The sequence below is a fragment of the Astatotilapia calliptera genome, chromosome 7 (genome assembly GCF_900246225.1).
Source record: "Astatotilapia calliptera chromosome 7, fAstCal1.2, whole genome shotgun sequence".
Classification (NCBI taxonomy): Eukaryota; Metazoa; Chordata; class Actinopteri; order Cichliformes; family Cichlidae; genus Astatotilapia; species Astatotilapia calliptera.
Window position 1 is genome coordinate 65,787,724 of NC_039308.1, and position 17,410 is coordinate 65,805,133.

The following is a 17,410-nucleotide window of genomic DNA, read 5'->3' on the forward strand; positions in this document are numbered from 1 at the left end:
CTAAATTTCCCCCCCCCCAATAGTCTGTAATCCTCTCTGTGATCTGTATGTATCAGCATTTTCAGCTCAGTGCTGCAGTTAGGAAGGCTGCAAATGCAATAGCAGTATCTTGTCACTGGAGGGAGCCATAGTTGCATTTTAAAAGTAGCGGCTCCGCACTCGTCCATGCAGACACATCATCCATACAAGGATTAAAGACGTTCAGTAACAAAGTTGTATTTATTAACATATGAGAATGACCTTGTGAATGGTCAGGTCAAATCTTATCATTACTACAGCTTTGTGCAGACGAGTCAGCCCAGTGTTTTCTACCAGTGCTTCGGGGAGCGTACAAAATGCTCGTCAGTCTATTGGTACAAAAAGCATTGAGCATTCAGTTAAAAACGGTTAGCCCTTTCATGTGTTTCTGCTTGCTCTTTCTTGAAATTAATCTCAAATGCATCTTTAAAAAACCCCAATACATTTGTTCCTATCCACTGACTGCAAACACGCCTGCAGAACTGACACTGCTAACACTGAAAATAACAAAAACGAGACAGATCGCTTTGTAAAATTGTGCTTTGTGAAAAGTAAACAGAGGGTTGCGAAGTGTTTATATCAAAATGACAAAATGACAATTTCTTTATTTCCAGTGGAAATTTTGTGTGACGTTTGTGTACGTAAAAGCAACATATGGCAGGGTGACAGTTTTTGACGTTTAACTTGCCAGTCCTTGCTTTCTTCTTTTTCCTTTTTTGATGGCAATCTTTGGCTCAGTCACCATTTTAAACTCACCAACTGCAGAATATCATGTCATGTCCTGCTCCTCTTTTTCTTCCCCTCCTAGACTTTGTCCTTTGTTGTCCTTGTGTGTACTCTGGCTCTTGTTAGCTGTGCCCTGACCTCTTCGGTTCGTTATGTGGAGGAGGAGCAGGAACAAGGCAGAGACAATGAGAGACACCCCTGCCATGAGGAAACCTGTCCCATAATCACTCATCTTGTCAATGAAGAATCCTAAAAGGAAAAGTAGAAGTGGGACAACATCTATTCATCACTGGAATTCACCTGCGCTGTCAAAAAACCAACAAACACATCAATGTTTAAGCTATGTTATTGTTCATGAACAAGCAAAAGACTGAGGCAGAAATTGGATTGCACTAACATTAGGTTCATCCTAAGGCAATGAAGCCAGCGACGCACATGAAGGAAACATAAATAGAATCTTTGATGCATCCTCAAAATCCATCAAGTCTCCGGTCATCAAAGTAGTAGAAGTAGTTAGAAATAGCCTCTGTGTCAGAGGAACCATGTTAAGTTAAAAATAGGACACCACTGGCTATATTTGCATCTACTTCACTTCAATGAGCATTTAACTATATTTGAGGTCAGTTTCAGCCTTGAGCGTGTTCTTTAATTCAACATTTAAATGTGGGGGGTGTCACTTTTATCCAAATTAAGAGATTTTTAGGGAGTTAAATAAATAAAAAGATTCTTTAAATGTCAGCAGGAAAGTAAGAAACTGGGGGAGGACTGAAAAGTATTTGTTGATATTTTTCTATGCAACATTTTCTTTTGTTTAAAGAAAAATCAAATAACCATAAATCTTCCACCAAAGGCAGCGTATCTGTCTGTCTGCATGCCAAATCACACCGGATGTTTTCTAATCTCTATTAACTGCTTTTCTTTAGTGTTGTGTGTGAATGTGAGTCACAACCTCCATAATCAGGTTAAATCCTCGCTGATTTGGGAGGCGGGGCTCATGGTATGTGTTGGTTTGCACAGAGAGAGGAGAGGAGCAGAAAAACATTTTACTGTAATTTAGTTCAAGAAATGCCTTTTTAATTAAATTCGCAGACAGATTACTGGAGATGTATGATGGCATATTTGCAACTCGTTTAAATATATCTTGGCAAGGTGGTGAGATGAAATAGCTGAAAAAAGGACACATGCACTTCCAGTTAGGCGTCTATTTGCCATTTGTCATCTCTTTGCTCTTTTTTCTGCTTTGCATGCATAGTTACTGCAGCTGCTGTTGCAATGCAGTGTAACAGAAGGAAAAATCAGTGGGAAAGAGCCTCTCTTTAACAAGAAAAAGACATATTTGGAAGCGATCAGCTGTAAAATAAACATAAAGTAGCATCATAATGTGATTTTTACCCACTTGCCCTCTAAATACAAAAGAAAGTGTAAATAGAATAACAAGGATTCTGTCAGATGGACATTTGATGAAATCCATTATTAATTGTAAAGCAGTACTGAATGTAAGCAAGGTATCAAAATCTCATTTGATTCCACTGAGCTTCAGTGCGCTGCAGTTACATCGTAGAAAAATGCATAAGCACACACACTGTGTAAGACTTTATGTATTGGATAATGTGAGGGGACACTGCGACCTTGAAATGTTTCTAAAGCTTTGCAAATAGAAATGTTAATATAAATCAACAATTCAATAATTATACCTTTTAGTTTGCAGTCACAACACCTAAATGGATGAGTTTCACAGCAACAACATAAAGTTAAAAATCCGTTTCTTTTGTGATATTCACAGAAGGTTTAACATGTCTGTTGTTTTTAGTGTTCACTATAAAAACTCACCAGCAATAGGTGGTCCAAGCAGGCCTCCGCTGCTGCGTATAAGCATGAAGAACCCCAGTGCACTTCCGAGCCTCTGGATGCCCACAACCTCAGCCAGCACAGTGATGTGAATGGCAACCGTTGCACCATACACCAGCCCGTAAACTGCACTAAAAGCAACCAGCTCTGAAAACGAGGTAGCCAACGGGCATAGCAGTAACACTGTACCCAGCAGAATCACTGTAGCCGTCAGCTGCTGCACCTGGAAATGGGAAACAGTGCATTAGAGTGTTTCTTAGTTTCAGACTAGAGGGCTAGTTACATTTTTTTTCTCAATGAGTCGCCGGGAACATCCCAAGTATCGATGCATTATTTACCTTTCCGTAGATATTAAGTTGTAATGATTTACTTATTGTTTCACCCATCACCTACAATATTTCTTGCTCAACAGGCATATCTGTTTGATCTGTAATACTGTTAATAAGAAGCACTTTGCTATCATGTGATTTTCAAAGTATGGTTCTAGGTCTGGTTCATTATTACATTGAACGCACCGTCTCTGTCAGTCTCAGGTTTGCCACCCAGCCAAAAAACACTCTTCCAAAGAGGTCCAGCACTGCAGAGATGGACATAAGAGCAGCTGCCTGGTACTCCTCGATCCCTTTACTGCGGGCATAGGGAACCAGGAACAGAGCTGGGGCAAAGAAACCCAGAGCAGCAAACACCCCAAACATAGAGTAGACCATGAACTGAGCATTTGTAATGAGGGTATAATCTACATACAGAAGAATTTTGTTCTTTAGTTCAGTCCACTTAGTTCTGCTGGTTGATTCTTCAGTCATATCATGTTTGTCACTGGGATCTTCAAAACATAGTTCCACTCTCCACTCATCAGCATCCTCCAGCTCTTTCCCTACATGGCAGCTGGACTTGACCTCATCCAAGTCCTCTTTAGAGACTGATCTGATTTCCAAGCTTTCTTCTGCAGCTTTTATCTCACTGCCATTAGTAGGATCTTTGGTGGCTTTCAGGGGCCTCAACAACATCCCACTTACGCACAGGTTAAGCTGCAGACCCCCTAAGATCAGCAGAGCACCTCTCCAAGAGAAGCTGTCAATCAGCAGCTGAAATAAAGGGGTGAGGACAAAGGTAAAAATGCATTCTCCTGAGCTGGATAAGGCATTTGCCACCGGGCGCCTCTTCTCAAAGTAATAGCCCAGCATGGTCACTGTGGGCGTCCACGTTAAAGCGTAGCCAAATCCTGTAGCAAAGAAAAACAGCAAATATGATATTTTCTGTGTTGTGTTTTCGGTTGGTTTTGTGTGCATTGTATCACTTACCATTTAGAAACCCTACTGTTAAGTAGAGTTCAGTGAGGTTATTGGCAAAAGCCCCAAATACAACTCCTAAGCTGCACATCAGACCCCCCGTTATCACTACAGCACGATGGCTGAATCGTGCGCTGAGTGCAGATGCCACTGGAGCTGCAAATGGACACATAGGACATACTCATATAACTGATTCCATAACAACATTTACACACTTCATAGTATAACAGATGCTTTTTAATCTGTTCTGTAACTTGCTTAGAATTTTAATCGTCGACTTAAGAGTGTCCTTTATTGTCCAGCTATATAATTTATATAACCAAACTATCCTAACAGTTGGGTTCAAAATTACATCTTATTATTTTGAGTACTCTCCTGGTAGTTTTGTGATTAATGCAGTAGAATTCATTCAGCATGAAAAGAACCGGGTGTCAAATGTTTAACCATTTTTTAAATTGTAGAAGTGCGACACCTGGTGGCCATAACTTAAAAAGTGGAGGGCATTTAAAGGGTAAACGCATCGAGATAATACTGTCAAAATAGGAAAATGTGTCGGGATGCTCCGATGTCTACTCTCACCACACTCGCTTCCATACGCTTGTATTAAATACAGACATGCTTAAGATTAAAAACTTGCTGATAGTTACCTACAATGTGAATGGTAGCCACCGCAATAGAGGTGATCCACGATGTACCTGTTGCTGTGGTTTCAAAGTATCGATGTATCTCAACGTAGAATACACCAAATGCTTTAATGACCCCAAAGGTCAGACCAAAAACTAGAAAGCAGGAGAGCAGGATGAACCAGGCGTAGCCCCCGTCGGGGGCTGCAGCTGCCGCCATGGTTATCCTTCTCCTCTGAGCTCTCGATGCAGAGTTCACTTGCGCTGGCTCCTTAAACAGTCAAATATCTACAGGGAGAAAAACAAGTATGTTATTATTTATTTATTTTTTTGGGCGCTTTTACATTTGATGTCAAATTGTTAAGCAAGATATTAATTTCCATAAGAGACTTTAATTTGTAAACAGATATTGGCTGGTGTCTCTGCACTGAAGATATTCAGAACAGCTACTAAATCTGAATGATGTTCTTGTTTAATTTCAGATGCAAATCAACATATTTTGGACACGAATACATTAAACACAAAGACTTATCTGGATACCTCTGGCTAAAATTTGTCAGTACTAAGTGAAAAAGTTACCTTCTAAGTACAGTACCCAACTGCTGTACTTAATATATGAAAATGTACATCATGATGTCAGTGAACAGAATTACTAATGCATGCAACAACAAGACCAGCCCAGGTATGTCTGAGAGCCAGAGCTGCGATTCTGTCTCCAATAACCATTTAGTCCCTAAAAACAGAGCAACTTCAGCAACCTCGCACAGAGCACTGTACTTCGAAAGTGTAACAGTACAACCAGGCAACCACCCTTAGACTCAAGTTCCCCTGCTGTCATCAGTTTGATAAGTGGTTAAGAAAATATATGGGTGGATATATTTGAGTAATATGTACCTGGCTCGTGTACAGAGCGCTGACAAAAACTCAGAGAAGCTTTTATGATGAACTGGGATCCCACATAAAGTTTCATTTCCAGGTGTAATGGAGAAAATCCAGATAGGATGCAAAATCTTGTGGAAGTCAATACGAGGTTTTTGATTCTATTAGTTTTTCCCTCACATAAACACTCACTGAGCGAATGTTGATTCCTAGGTTAAGAGTTTAGTTCCAGCTGTAATTCCCACCAAGCAATACTGACCGATGATAACGATGACTTGTGTGGTGCAGTTGGATAACACTGACAATGTAACTTTGGTCATGAGACAGTACATACAGTCCATTTACTTCCTTTGATGTCTGCCTCAAACTGACCACCACGTGTGTCCACAAGACTAAAATCTCGAGGGCTGGATTAGTCTTTGTCTAAGCAGCATTTCATTTCAATAAGCCATACTCACTCTGCCTGCTGAATCAACTAAACATGAAACATTTGTCATAAATCGAGACATTCAACACCTCTTTATTCCAACCAGCGTTTAGTCTGAAAAAGGACATTTTTCATCTTTCTCTGCGTCTGTCCAAAAAGGACAACAGTAAAGTGCGTCTATTGTTAGTCATTTGTCTCTTGGTCTCTTTGGACGACAGTCAGAGCACAATTTATCACACATGATAGGATTTAGCTCAGTTCCCTTTTCTGCTGATGAAACATACATAACACAAAAACCGATAATGAAACTGCACAGAGTGCATAGAGAACAGAGGATTTTCATGCATTTCAATTATGGAGATTATTCACCTTCTGTGGGATTTGAATGAAGGAGGTCTGAACCTAAATCCAGATCATGACCCCAACAGCTCAACAACATTATAAGATGAGATGAATGAAAGTGTAATTCAAAGCATTAGATTTTACATGTGATCCATGTAAAATAATATTGCTACCTTACTTTTCTTGGTCAGCATGAAGCCATGATGTTCCTCCTGTGGGGCAGCCGTCCAAGCTTGGTGGGATTTGTTAAGCATAAGCGGCTTGTCACATGCTGAGGTTGTAGTGGTGTTACTCACACAGGAAAAGATGCAGCTCGTCTTCTCGTGTTAGAGGTTAAAAGGTGCAAAAGTCAAGCATGGACAATAAGTGTAAGAAAAGGGGTTAAGTAAAGGAATCAAGGAGATAGGGAATAAAATACAGCAGAGGATTAAATATGATGTAAAAGGTTAAGAGCAACATGTGAACAGCTAACCTGGATAGACCTTTGTACCTCACGGTTCCTGGACATGTTGAAAACAAAGACACATGCAGGGCAAAGTTTTATTAAACTTGTCTTATCAGCTGTTTGGTGTGTGTGTGTGTGTGTGTGTGTGTGTGTGTGTGTGTGTGTGTGTGTGTGTGTGTGTGTGTGGGGAGTAACACCATAAACACAATCATGCGTTTCTCTGTAACATTTAATATCAATGACTAACTAACAACAATCAAAGGTGGAAACAATGTATCAGTAAATCAGTTAAGAGCTTCATATTAGAGAACTTAGCTACTTCAGTTTACTCAGAACTTTCTGACCACGAGTGTGACGCGTCCATCATGCAGTTAACAAATCACTACGATACGTTCAAACGCATGTTCTCATTTGCTTCTCAATCAAATCCCCAAATCTGACACTTGTTTGTAACATCCTGGGTTTTTTAAAACCACGATTTTGCCTTGCGTGCTACTTTTAATAGAGCAGTATCTTTCAATAGGGAAGATGTTGTGTGTTTCAACACCCCTCAAATACATGTACATTCTGACCGCAACATAATGAAATCTGTAAAAAAAATAGACAAATAAAGACAGACCATATTAATGTGGTCCATGATAACCACCCACACATGCAGATAAAGCTACAAGCTCAGACAACTGAGACTGTATTCTGCGCCGGGCACGTCAAAACACAGCTGAGAGCTCAGCAAGTCCTTTCACAAGTGATACGTTTGCTCTGTTGCTGCCTTGCAGACAGTCAACACGACTCCTCTGATCAATGCGTCATATACCAAAGAGAAAATGGCAAGGTTGGTTAAAAGGTGCCCGGAGTGCACGCTTGCTCAAAGCAACACTTGTTTACACCATGTAAAAGTAAAAAGATATGATCCCGTCAAAAAGGTCATCCCATGATTAGTAATGGATTCCTTCAAGGGAAAAACTAAAGATAAATATATTTTTTTTATTTCAAATGAAAATACTTAAATTAGCAAACTGAGTTTTGATTCATGAGGTGTCCTTTTTAGTCGGGTGCTATTTTTAAAATAACATAATAAATAATATATTAGCTTGAATGTGTTTGAATCAGATGGATTTGGATTCATCTGCTCCATTCCTGTGTACCACGGACATATTCATTAGCAAAGGTAAAATAAGGACATGCAAATGTGACATCATTATCCCACAACCACCTGGGACAAACCCCTCGTAAACCTCCTTTAACCACCTCTCAGTGGTACAACCTGCCAATAAACTTTGGCAAACTATTAATTCTGCTCATGAACTGTCTCTTTTATGAGCTTTACAGTTCACTAAAGAGGCACGGTACCAATGTTTGTGGTGTGCCAGATTGTTAGTGTGGATCTTTACAAAGCCAAGTGCACATTGTTTGGGCCAAGTTTATGTGGGCTTGTGAGTCAGCAGACGGCAGCAAAGAGAGAAGTCTTCCTTTAATAGGGAAGCAAATGATCCTTCCTGCTTCATCGATCACATTAAATCTTCTGTCAGTGGTAAAAGTATATATACTCTGTGTACTCTTAGCCTATGTTGAATTTGATATTTTCAAAAATAATATCCATAAATGTGATTTGGGGATGACTCGCACTCTTTGTTTCAGTAAATTCAAATTTCAGATAGCTTTCCTGTGTTGTGGTGAAGGTCACTGCGTGGCAGTGCTGTTTAGGTGTTAGAGCTTAGCGAGACAGAAACGGTGGGGGATGGAATAAAAGAATCAATCTTCTTTCTCTGCATCTGTCCAACACCCAGGTAATAATTTAGACCAGTCTACCTCTCCTGGATGTATTCCTGTTATGTAACATCAGCAGAAGAATTATCCCAGTCTATTTTAGAGTATCTTTAGTAATTGTACGTTCATGCAAAAGCTTGCTTGTAATGCCCAGAACACAGACATACACGTACCAACGAGTGCTTTAAAACAATTAAAGATTTATAAGAATGGGTGATGAATTACAAATCTATGCTGGGGAAGGTGGGATAGTGGTATAGATGGAGATGGAGACCTGAATAATGAATATGTGCTGCTGAAGCCTGACACAGTGCACAGGGTGGTGTTATTAACTGTGCTGTTCAGTGGAGGGTGGACTCTGATGCCTGTCTTCACTGTATCTGGCTTCATGTCTGTTATTGTTATTGCAGCAGAGACGTGTTTGTCTGCACAGGCTGCCCCCACACGTCACCAAACAAGTCAACTTTCTGTTTTTCACACACAGTCTCAGATCTTTGTGCCTATGAGGGAATCCAGAGCCATGTTACGTTTTTTAAAAGCACAATGCTACAGGGAAAATTTGTAGCATACTTCATGGCCAGCGTTGCATTCATTCTGCTGCACGCACGGCTAACTGAAATGCTGACTAAAGCTTTACTGTTGTTTCTTTTTTCTTCATTTCCAGTCATGATGGTGATGCAACAAAAGTGAAATGCAGAACACCGCTTTGAAAGAAGCCCATAGAAGTTACATGACAGCCAGCTTCCTCTCACTCTTCTAATGCAACAGGTGTTTTAGTTACACACTTCCTCAGTGTGCACTATTTTTAGCCACACTAGCCTCAGTTAAAAGATTTGTATTGCACCATCCATCCATATATTTACCCATCTTCTGGTTGTGGCCATCATTGTGGCACAGTCCAAACAGTTAGGCAGTCCTCCACAGGGCCAGTACACAGACATAATTTACACTCACATTCGCGCTTGCTTGCAGGACCATTGGAAGTAATTAAATCAACAGTTTGGTAAATGGGTAGCAGAGCCACAGTGGTTAGCACTGTGGCTTACATCCAGGAGGTCCTGGGTTTGAATCTGCCATCTGGCCGAGACCTTTCTATATGAGGTTTGCACGAGTTCTGTCTGGGTACGTCTTCCTCCCATAGTCTACAGACATGCAGTTTGTGGGGTTAGATTATCTGGGGATTCTAAATTGCCCACAGGTGTGACTGTGACTGTGAATGGTTGTCTGTCTCTTTGTGTCATTAGCAGCAAATTGCCACCCAGCTAAATCAATACTGCCTCACACTAGCTGTGTGAACGTAAATTTGCATTTTTAACATTTGTGCATGTCACCAACACACAGCAATGAGAGTATTAGACAAGACAGAACTTCCCCGATGCACACCAACTGCGTCCAACAGCCACTCACACATGCACCGCAGTAATGGCCATGAAAGCTAACAAGGCAGTCGGGGGCTACGTGTGATGCAATCAGACACTCGATTGTGTGATGAGCCAAGGTCATTGGAAAAGAACAAAGAGATTGTAATCATACAGGAAAAGAATCTGCTGGCATCAGACCACTGGACCTCATTCCTGCTCTCTGATTAGCAGTGCAGCCAAATGTCCGGCAAATCAACTTCAACCGATCAGTCTGTTTGTCTGCAATGAAAGACAAATCTTAACTCAGATCCTACTGGAGGCTTGGCACACGCACACACACACACACCACATCAAGGATTGCAAGAGCGATTTAAATCTTTTGGGTATTTTTTATCTTCCCAGTTTCCAAATGTCCTTGTAGCTAAAGAAAAAGTGGATAATATGTTTTAGTTCATTATAAATTCATATATGCAACAGGGCATCGTTTTGATTAGCCTCTGATGTTTTAATTAAAGACCAATGAGTTTGTGAACTCTGCACTAAAGGTTCCCAAGCCAGTGAGAGTTGAAAGATGTCTTTGGAGCTCATTTTTAGGCTGGTCGTGTTCTGTAAAACTGGCCCTTGGCACCTTCCCCACTCTTTCGTCTCCTTCTCCTTCACAAAACAGTTTAGTCAATGATCATTTAGGATTCAAGCCTGCTTAAAAACCATATCACACAATCACTCGCACCAACCCACACACACTGCAGCACACACCCCACATTCACACACCTCAAAAACTTGCAGATATCCTTTCAATCTTCTCCACACACTCAGCCCCCAAGAATGTTTGGCAGTCGGTTTTGTTTATAGCTGAGTGTGAATTATTCTAGTGAGTGAAGAAGAGAGGGGGGGATTGGAAGGGGCTTCCTCTGGAGAGTGGCTGACAGCCTTGTCAAAAATTCTGCAGATACACGCAAACTCAGCCAAAACATGCCCTGGGGGGTATAGATTTGACCCTTTTGATGTAGATGTCGGTTAATTCATGCCACATGAACAGGTGCATCGATGCTGCCCCAAGGCTGCTTTGTACGGGCGTCCACAGGAATTACAATGTTCAGTCCATATGTGGAGGAATATGAACCCCTTGGGGATAACACGGGTTTGGTGTAGGAGTTAGCTTTATATGGAGAAAAGTTGGTAGAACACAGAAAAGAAGTATTGCCTCTCTCACTCACTTCCATCTATGTTTCTGCTCCAAAATCACTCTCTGTATCCTTTTTATGTATTTGTCCAACCATGTAAATGGGCTGAAGAGAGTAAAAGTTGTAGTCTACCTGAAGGACAGTCTCTCCTTGCATCACCCTTCTGTCCCAGCTCTCCACCTTTGCTTGAATGCTTCAGTCTTTGCTTGCCTCTCCGTGGCAAACTCCCAGAAAGCACAGGTGTGTGTGGGCCTGCCCAGATGGCAGTGTTTTTGATGATGACAGGAGGAAGAACAAGCCAACCGAACTCAGGTCTTCTAGTCTCCTATTCTACTGCCCCCCACCCCCCGCCGCCCTTTTTTTTACATTAAAAATAATCAGCAGTGTTTGGTTTGATAAAGAGCTCAAAGTAACCTGTAAACCTCATTAATAAACATTTCAGTGATAAAAACAATACATTTGTGGTTCACAGCCTTTGTGCTGCACGCCCTGGGAGATGCCACATTCTTGCATTAGTTTGGCAAAGAGTTGCATTTTTTAACAAAAAAGGTTCCATCACAAACACCAAATAATGTAATGCATTAGTAACAGTGTTACAGATTAAGCTTCTGCCAGCACAAACCGAACATTCCCTACTCCCGTTGCTTCACATTGAAAGGATTTAACAGGCAGGCATAAACTAGTCACAGGAAGTCTTTGTTGGCGAGTCTAGCACTTACCACTATCATTCTTCAGAAAAACGAAGCCAAATCACTGGAATTTTCAGGATTTTGCCACAGATGACCAGTTTGAAATATTGCAGGAACTAAATTAACAGACACACAGAGCGAAAATGAGCAACAACTTTTACTTTTTCTCTTCCCTCTTGTCTCGTCTCATTCCCTGCGCAGCATGGGATCAGATCACAGTTACTCACAGAACGAGTGGGCTATTGTCTGATGTCTTCATTAAAAAAAATTACATTTACATTTTTTCTCTGCCTCTCGGTACTCTGTAACCTGTAGTTTTAAACCTAATTTGTTGTTTCCAGCAGAAGATCAAACAGGACTAAACAAGATGACTCAATTGGACTCAAATGATTTTGTGCTCTTGAATGGCTTATGTCCTTGTTACACTCCATAATTTCAACTTGACATATATGCTAGTTCTCGCTCACAGTAATACTAGTGTACAAAGAGACACATTAGCATTCCTTCATAAAATATTTAAAAATCTGCAGCAGTTCAAACCGAATCTGAAATAAATGGATGGTTCGCCCTCACCTGCTCGTGTCTTGCTCTGGTCTCCAGGTGAAAGATGTGTTAAAGCAGGAGGTTGCTAACAAGCACAAGGTTGCTCACACTTGTGTTACCTGTAAACACAAGGAATGAGTCTTTACAGGTAATGAGTTGGAAGCTTGGACTTAAAGAGTGGGATCAGCTGGTGTTGGAGTGTTTGTTTTTTAAATAACGATTTCACAGGGGAATACTGAACATTCCCACTGCTTCAGTAGGCTATGATGCTTCCCATTATGCTATTTCTTTGATGGACTATTTGCTTTGAATTGCATAATATTTTGAGTTCTATCATCTCTGCGACTGTACCGTCATAGAAACTGCACCACTAACTAATTTATTACAGAAAATATGTTACAAAATGTAACATTACAAAGTAACACAATTTTGCTAGATGCTCTATGAGCTGTGCATGCTAATGATGCAGTATACTCTAAATACTCCTGCTGGGCACTCAAAGTGCTTCCTACTGCAAGTCTCATTCATCTAATCACACATATATTCATATAATGTTTTATCCATGCCTAAGCATATTTTCTAACATTCACACACTCACACTCCAATGAAAGCATCAAGGACAACTCAGGGTTCATCTTCTTGTCCAAGGATATATTGACATGTACACAGGAGGAGCAAAGGAGCTATTTACTTGAGCCACAGCCACCCCAATGACAGTGCAAACACGCCAGTGTTCACCAGATAATCTGTCCCACCATTTCTAGAACCTTAGCATGTTATCTCTTAACACATATGCAAAATGGTAATGGTTCTTGACCTGGGAGTGCAAACAAGTGGCTCTTTTGTTAATCTCCTGTGGTGTTGATGAAATTAGATGAATATGAATATGGAACAAAACAAACACTACCTACTGAGCTATTCCTGTTATCCATTAAGTGTGCTCAACCTCAATAGCAGTGGATACCATGGATGATATATATCTATAGAAATGTGAAAAAAGATTTTCACACAAGGGGGGATCACAAACCTTGCACCGGTGTCCTGACTCTGGCTCCTGTGCTTGACTCAGTCGTGTTAAGCGGGACACTCAAACAATGTGATGCTAGTAAGTATCTTTCCCCTGCAGTTAAGACTAGACTAGCAGCACTTTGTTGTGTTCATTAGGTTTATTTAAACAAATCATTGAATTCAGAAGTTCCAGGCACTTCCATAGCCAACGGGGAAAAAACCAGGCACCTAAGCACCTCCACACATTTATAAAAGAAGCGATTGATCTCAGTGATTGATCTCAGGAGCTCAGTGAATTCCAGCATGGCGCAGTAACCCGATAGAGTACCTTTGAGATGAATTAGAGCAGAGCCTGTGAGTCAGGCTGCCCCCTCCAGCATCAGTGTCCGACCTCACAAATGCACTTCTGCAAGAAAAAAAATCCCATAAACAGACTCCTCAACTTTGTGGAAAGCAAGGATGCCAGCTGCCGTTAAACCCCGAAGAAGAAGAAGCTGTGTCCAAATTCAGGAACCGCATCCTCCTGTACCCGCATTTGTAGGCTGATTACTAGTGATGGGCAGATGAAGCCCCATGAAGCACTGGAGCTTTTCATCCAATTGGTTCACCCCAACGCGAAGCTTCATGAAGCTTCATTTGCTCTAGCAGGACACCTACTGGACGTAAAAATAATAGCTGGCATGAATTTGAAGAGTGTGGCATTTTGCACACAGCCTGTAAATGTCAACAACAAAAGGAGTGTGTAAAACATCTATATTGTAGTGATGGCAGTATACTGTGTATATTTATGCTGGCAGTATGGAAAATGATTATTTGCGGCAAAGTTCGAACCGCTTCATGAACCAGTCACGTGGTACAGCCGGGCAGCGAGGCTTCGGACGTCATCATTTTCAGCTCCTCCCATAAATGAAGCAAGCCTCGATACGCGCTTCGCGGAAACGCCCCCTCCATTACTCGACACACACTCCGAAGCCTCGATACAGAACGTCCCATCACTACTGATTACGCTACAGCGACACGACGAAGACTGTCCAAATGCTAAGACTCGGACAAATGCGCCCTTCATTTCCCCAGATTTGAAGGATGGGTCGGGTGAATACTTCGTGGCTCAACCTATCCCAGAATTCATAGCGTGGCCCTGCTCAGTAGTGATGTGCGATACCACTGATTTCCTTTCCGATCTGATACCAAGTAATATTCAGGGTGGTCTCGACGATACTGATCCGATACTTTGTACAAAAACGTATTTTATTTATTGTATCTCAAATTATAGCATCATAATGATTACAGGACATCAGATTACTTGTTCTTATCACTTAATAATGCAGAGTTCATCATATAGAAATAAAAAAACTGAAGTTGTGCTATTTGACCACCTTGCCTGCCTGTGAGAGACGTCTGTCTCGCCCTAGCAGCACCTGTCCCTCTCCTCCTCTTCAGTTTGTCTCAACGCTCGTCATATTCTGTGATATGATTTACTCTGAGGTGACAAGGTTAGTGATGTTGCCACAACCATACATGCCAACCCTCCTGATTTTTCCGGGAGAATCCCAAATTTCAGTGCCCCTCCCGAAAATCTCCCGGAGCCACCATTCTCCCGAATTTCTCCGATTTTCCACCCGGACAACAAAATTGAAAAACCATATCGCAGAATTCATAGCGCGGCCCAGCGAATTCCAGTTTCCAACAATGACGGCAGCTACTTAGTTTTAATATTACTCTTATTTCTCTTTCTGGGTCGCAAAAAAACCTTTAACATATTTTCAGGTGAGAATGTAGCTGTGTAAACTTCAAATATCTGAGCCGACACATCGTCTTCAAACCCCCGCGGGCTTTCACTACTCGGGTTAAACATGATATTTAAGTCACTTTGATAACTTAAAAATGTTCTTGTTTGGCTTCTTCAGTGTTTTATTTATTCGTGAGTAAATCGGTTTGGCTGAGATTAAAGTGATTAGATTTTATTTTATTTTATTAATCCCTCGGGTGGGTTCCTCGAGGGTTTTCACACAGCTGAATAAACATCAAACAGAAAACTGATTAAACAGAAGTGTGAGACGGTCGAGAGTTTAAGTCAGCGCCCGGTTATATTTTAGACAGCAAGGAGCAGACGGCAACATTTCACTCCACCGAGGGAGCTCGTGACGTACTACCCGGCTTTCTTTAGAAAGGCTGGTTCCTGAGGTGGAAGCAGCCTCTGAATTTGGACACCCCCGCTGTTTCCAAGCCGGGTACATTGGGTAGGATGTTTTTCCAGGTAGGATGGATTCCCAGAACACCGGCCAATAATAACGGTGACATTTAACGTATTTTATCCGATAAATAAACCCTGTAAAATGTATTTATCACCCCCCCCAACAGCCCTTTTGAATATCTCCCTAATTCTGAGGTCTCAAGGTTGGCAAGTATGGCCACAACACCTCACTTTTTTGCCACATGTATCGTGAACCACGTCTCAGCTGTTTGTGGAGGTAAAATAAGTCCGCACAATTATGCTCAGCCATTGTTGTGAGTTCACGCGCCAGCGGCTGCCAGACATTAATACAGCGTATTTCGCACATAAGTATGAAGGCGGAAGAGGAAGTAGTTCCTTTGAATGTAGACAATCCGAATGATGTAGTTTCTAATCGACTAATCACAAAAATAATTGGTGACTAGTTGACTAGTGGCAGCCCTAGTTCTAACGTTTTTGATATGTGTTACTGCCATAATATTAAAGATAACTTCAAATGGTGAATTTTCTCTGTTTAAACATTTGAGATGTTTTCTGTTTTCTGTTATAAATAAAATATAATTTCATGAGATTTGCAAATCACTGAATTCAATTTTTACACAGCATCCTAAATGAACCGGGTTTATACATCAAAGATGTGGATTATGTGTTGGTGGCCTCATTGTACAGAAGCCTTTGTTTGTATGCATGTTACCTACTTGCATTGTTGTTTCTCCTCTTCCCTTTTAATTTGTATCCACAGGTAACAGGAGGTTTGGTTTTTGTAAACAGTTATCTGGTTAGCCTCAGGTAATCTTTGAGTTCAACACAGCTGAAAAGGAATGTTTAACGACTGTATTATATTCAGTTTGATGCTGGTCTGGCCGGCTGATTTCCCCTTTCTGTCCCTCTGTGCTGGCTTGCAGGTCCTGGGTAAGCAGAGTTAATCAGGGGTATTGCTAGAGCATGAATGTTTACAGACACTAAACGTCGCCTTTGCAGAGGATGGTAAAATACTTCAGTGAATAAAATCTGCTGCAAATCTTGCGAAGACTGTGAAGCTCTGAAGGACTTTTTTTATTACGAGCCTCACTGTAACTACTTGAGCTTCCCTCCTCCTGAGCTTTCCAGGACATTTTTTAGCATGTTTGTGTTAATCTTTTACCAAGTTCACTGTCTTTATGTGAGCGTGTTTGTGTGAGTCCTCTGTTATTATAAGCAGAGGTGGGACCAAGTCATTGTTTTGCAAGTCTCAAGTAAGTCTCAAGTCTTTATCCTCAAGTCTCAAGTCAAGTCTCAAGTAATGTCAGGCAAGTCAGAGTCGAGTCTCAAGTCACTGGTGTAAAAGTCCGAGTCAAGTCACAAGTCTGAAACTTTGAATTTCAAGTCCTTTCGAGTCTTTAAAAAAAAAAAACGAAAAAATAATGTTGCAGTTATGCTAAATGTAAATATTAGACCATGTAATTTTTTAATCTGTGTTTTTCTCAACACGTGACAAAATAGTGAACTTAGAAAATATACACAAATTGTGAAATTGCACCTCTTTAAAATGCAGCTCAATTAAACCTAGCTCCAAGAATAATTTTCACCGACAGTTCTGAGATAAGCTGCATGTTATTCTTGGATGCGGTTGTAGGACCGGCTTTAAAATCGCATGACAAAAATATCATACACATTAAAAAAAACTGTATCACCAACGTAGCCTGGAAAACATTTGCTAGTTAGATGAAGTCAGCTATCTCATTGTAGCATATTTATATGCATATTTATAATCATACGGCTCTTGGAGTGAGTGCATACACTCATGAAGTTTAGTAACTTCAGGTCACTGCAACAAGCCCAGGTACAGTTTACCGACGGATGGGTGCAGGACCTTGAAATGCACCGTGTAGAACGAAAGACCATCGTACGTATCATAAGTTTACCAGTCTCACAAATCGTCGTCATAAATACACATTCGTTAACCGTTTATTAATAGGACCTTTGAGCTCAACGGTAATTAATTAGTAGTGGAAATAATTTCTGGTACCCATCACAGAAATGTAGCAG

The 17,410-nt window shown here is 41.0% G+C and overlaps 1 protein-coding gene across 7 annotated transcripts; it reads right to left on the reverse strand.

Annotated features, from left to right (window-relative positions):
- Nucleotides 1-200: 200 nt before the first annotated feature.
- Nucleotides 201-13,741, reverse strand: LOC113027140 (monocarboxylate transporter 13). 7 transcript variants are annotated; one of them, XM_026176700.1, is made up of 9 exons: nt 13,169-13,741; nt 12,172-12,260; nt 6,625-6,652; nt 6,331-6,469; nt 4,529-4,792; nt 3,894-4,037; nt 3,108-3,814; nt 2,575-2,815; nt 201-993 (listed from the first exon to the last, which is right to left on the reverse strand). In XM_026176700.1, exons 5-9 carry the CDS (start codon nt 4,722-4,724, stop codon nt 788-790), a joined length of 1,494 nt encoding a protein of 497 aa, XP_026032485.1. In that variant the 5' UTR covers nt 4,725-4,792; nt 6,331-6,469; nt 6,625-6,652; nt 12,172-12,260; nt 13,169-13,741; the 3' UTR covers nt 201-787. The 7 variants fall into 7 exon arrangements, with proteins under 7 accessions (XP_026032485.1, XP_026032480.1, XP_026032481.1 ...); XM_026176695.1 differs by adding an exon at nt 11,629-11,714 and having other exon boundaries at nt 6,331-6,652; XM_026176696.1 differs by having other exon boundaries at nt 11,629-12,260.
- Between the last annotated feature and the right edge of the window lie 3,669 nt (nt 13,742-17,410).

Bases quoted from the DNA above. Each gene is read 5' to 3' on its own strand.
- LOC113027140 (XM_026176700.1), bottom strand. From the start codon at position 4,724: ATGGCGGCAGCTGCAGCCCCCGACGGGGGCTACGCCTGGTTCATCCTG. The intron at 2,816-3,107 runs GTGCGTTCAATG...TCCCATTTCCAG, and splicing joins ACCTGAGACTGACAGAGACG to GTGCAGCAGCTGACGGCTAC. The intron at 994-2,574 runs GTGAGTTTTTAT...TTTTCCTTTTAG, and splicing joins GCTTGGACCACCTATTGCTG to GATTCTTCATTGACAAGATG.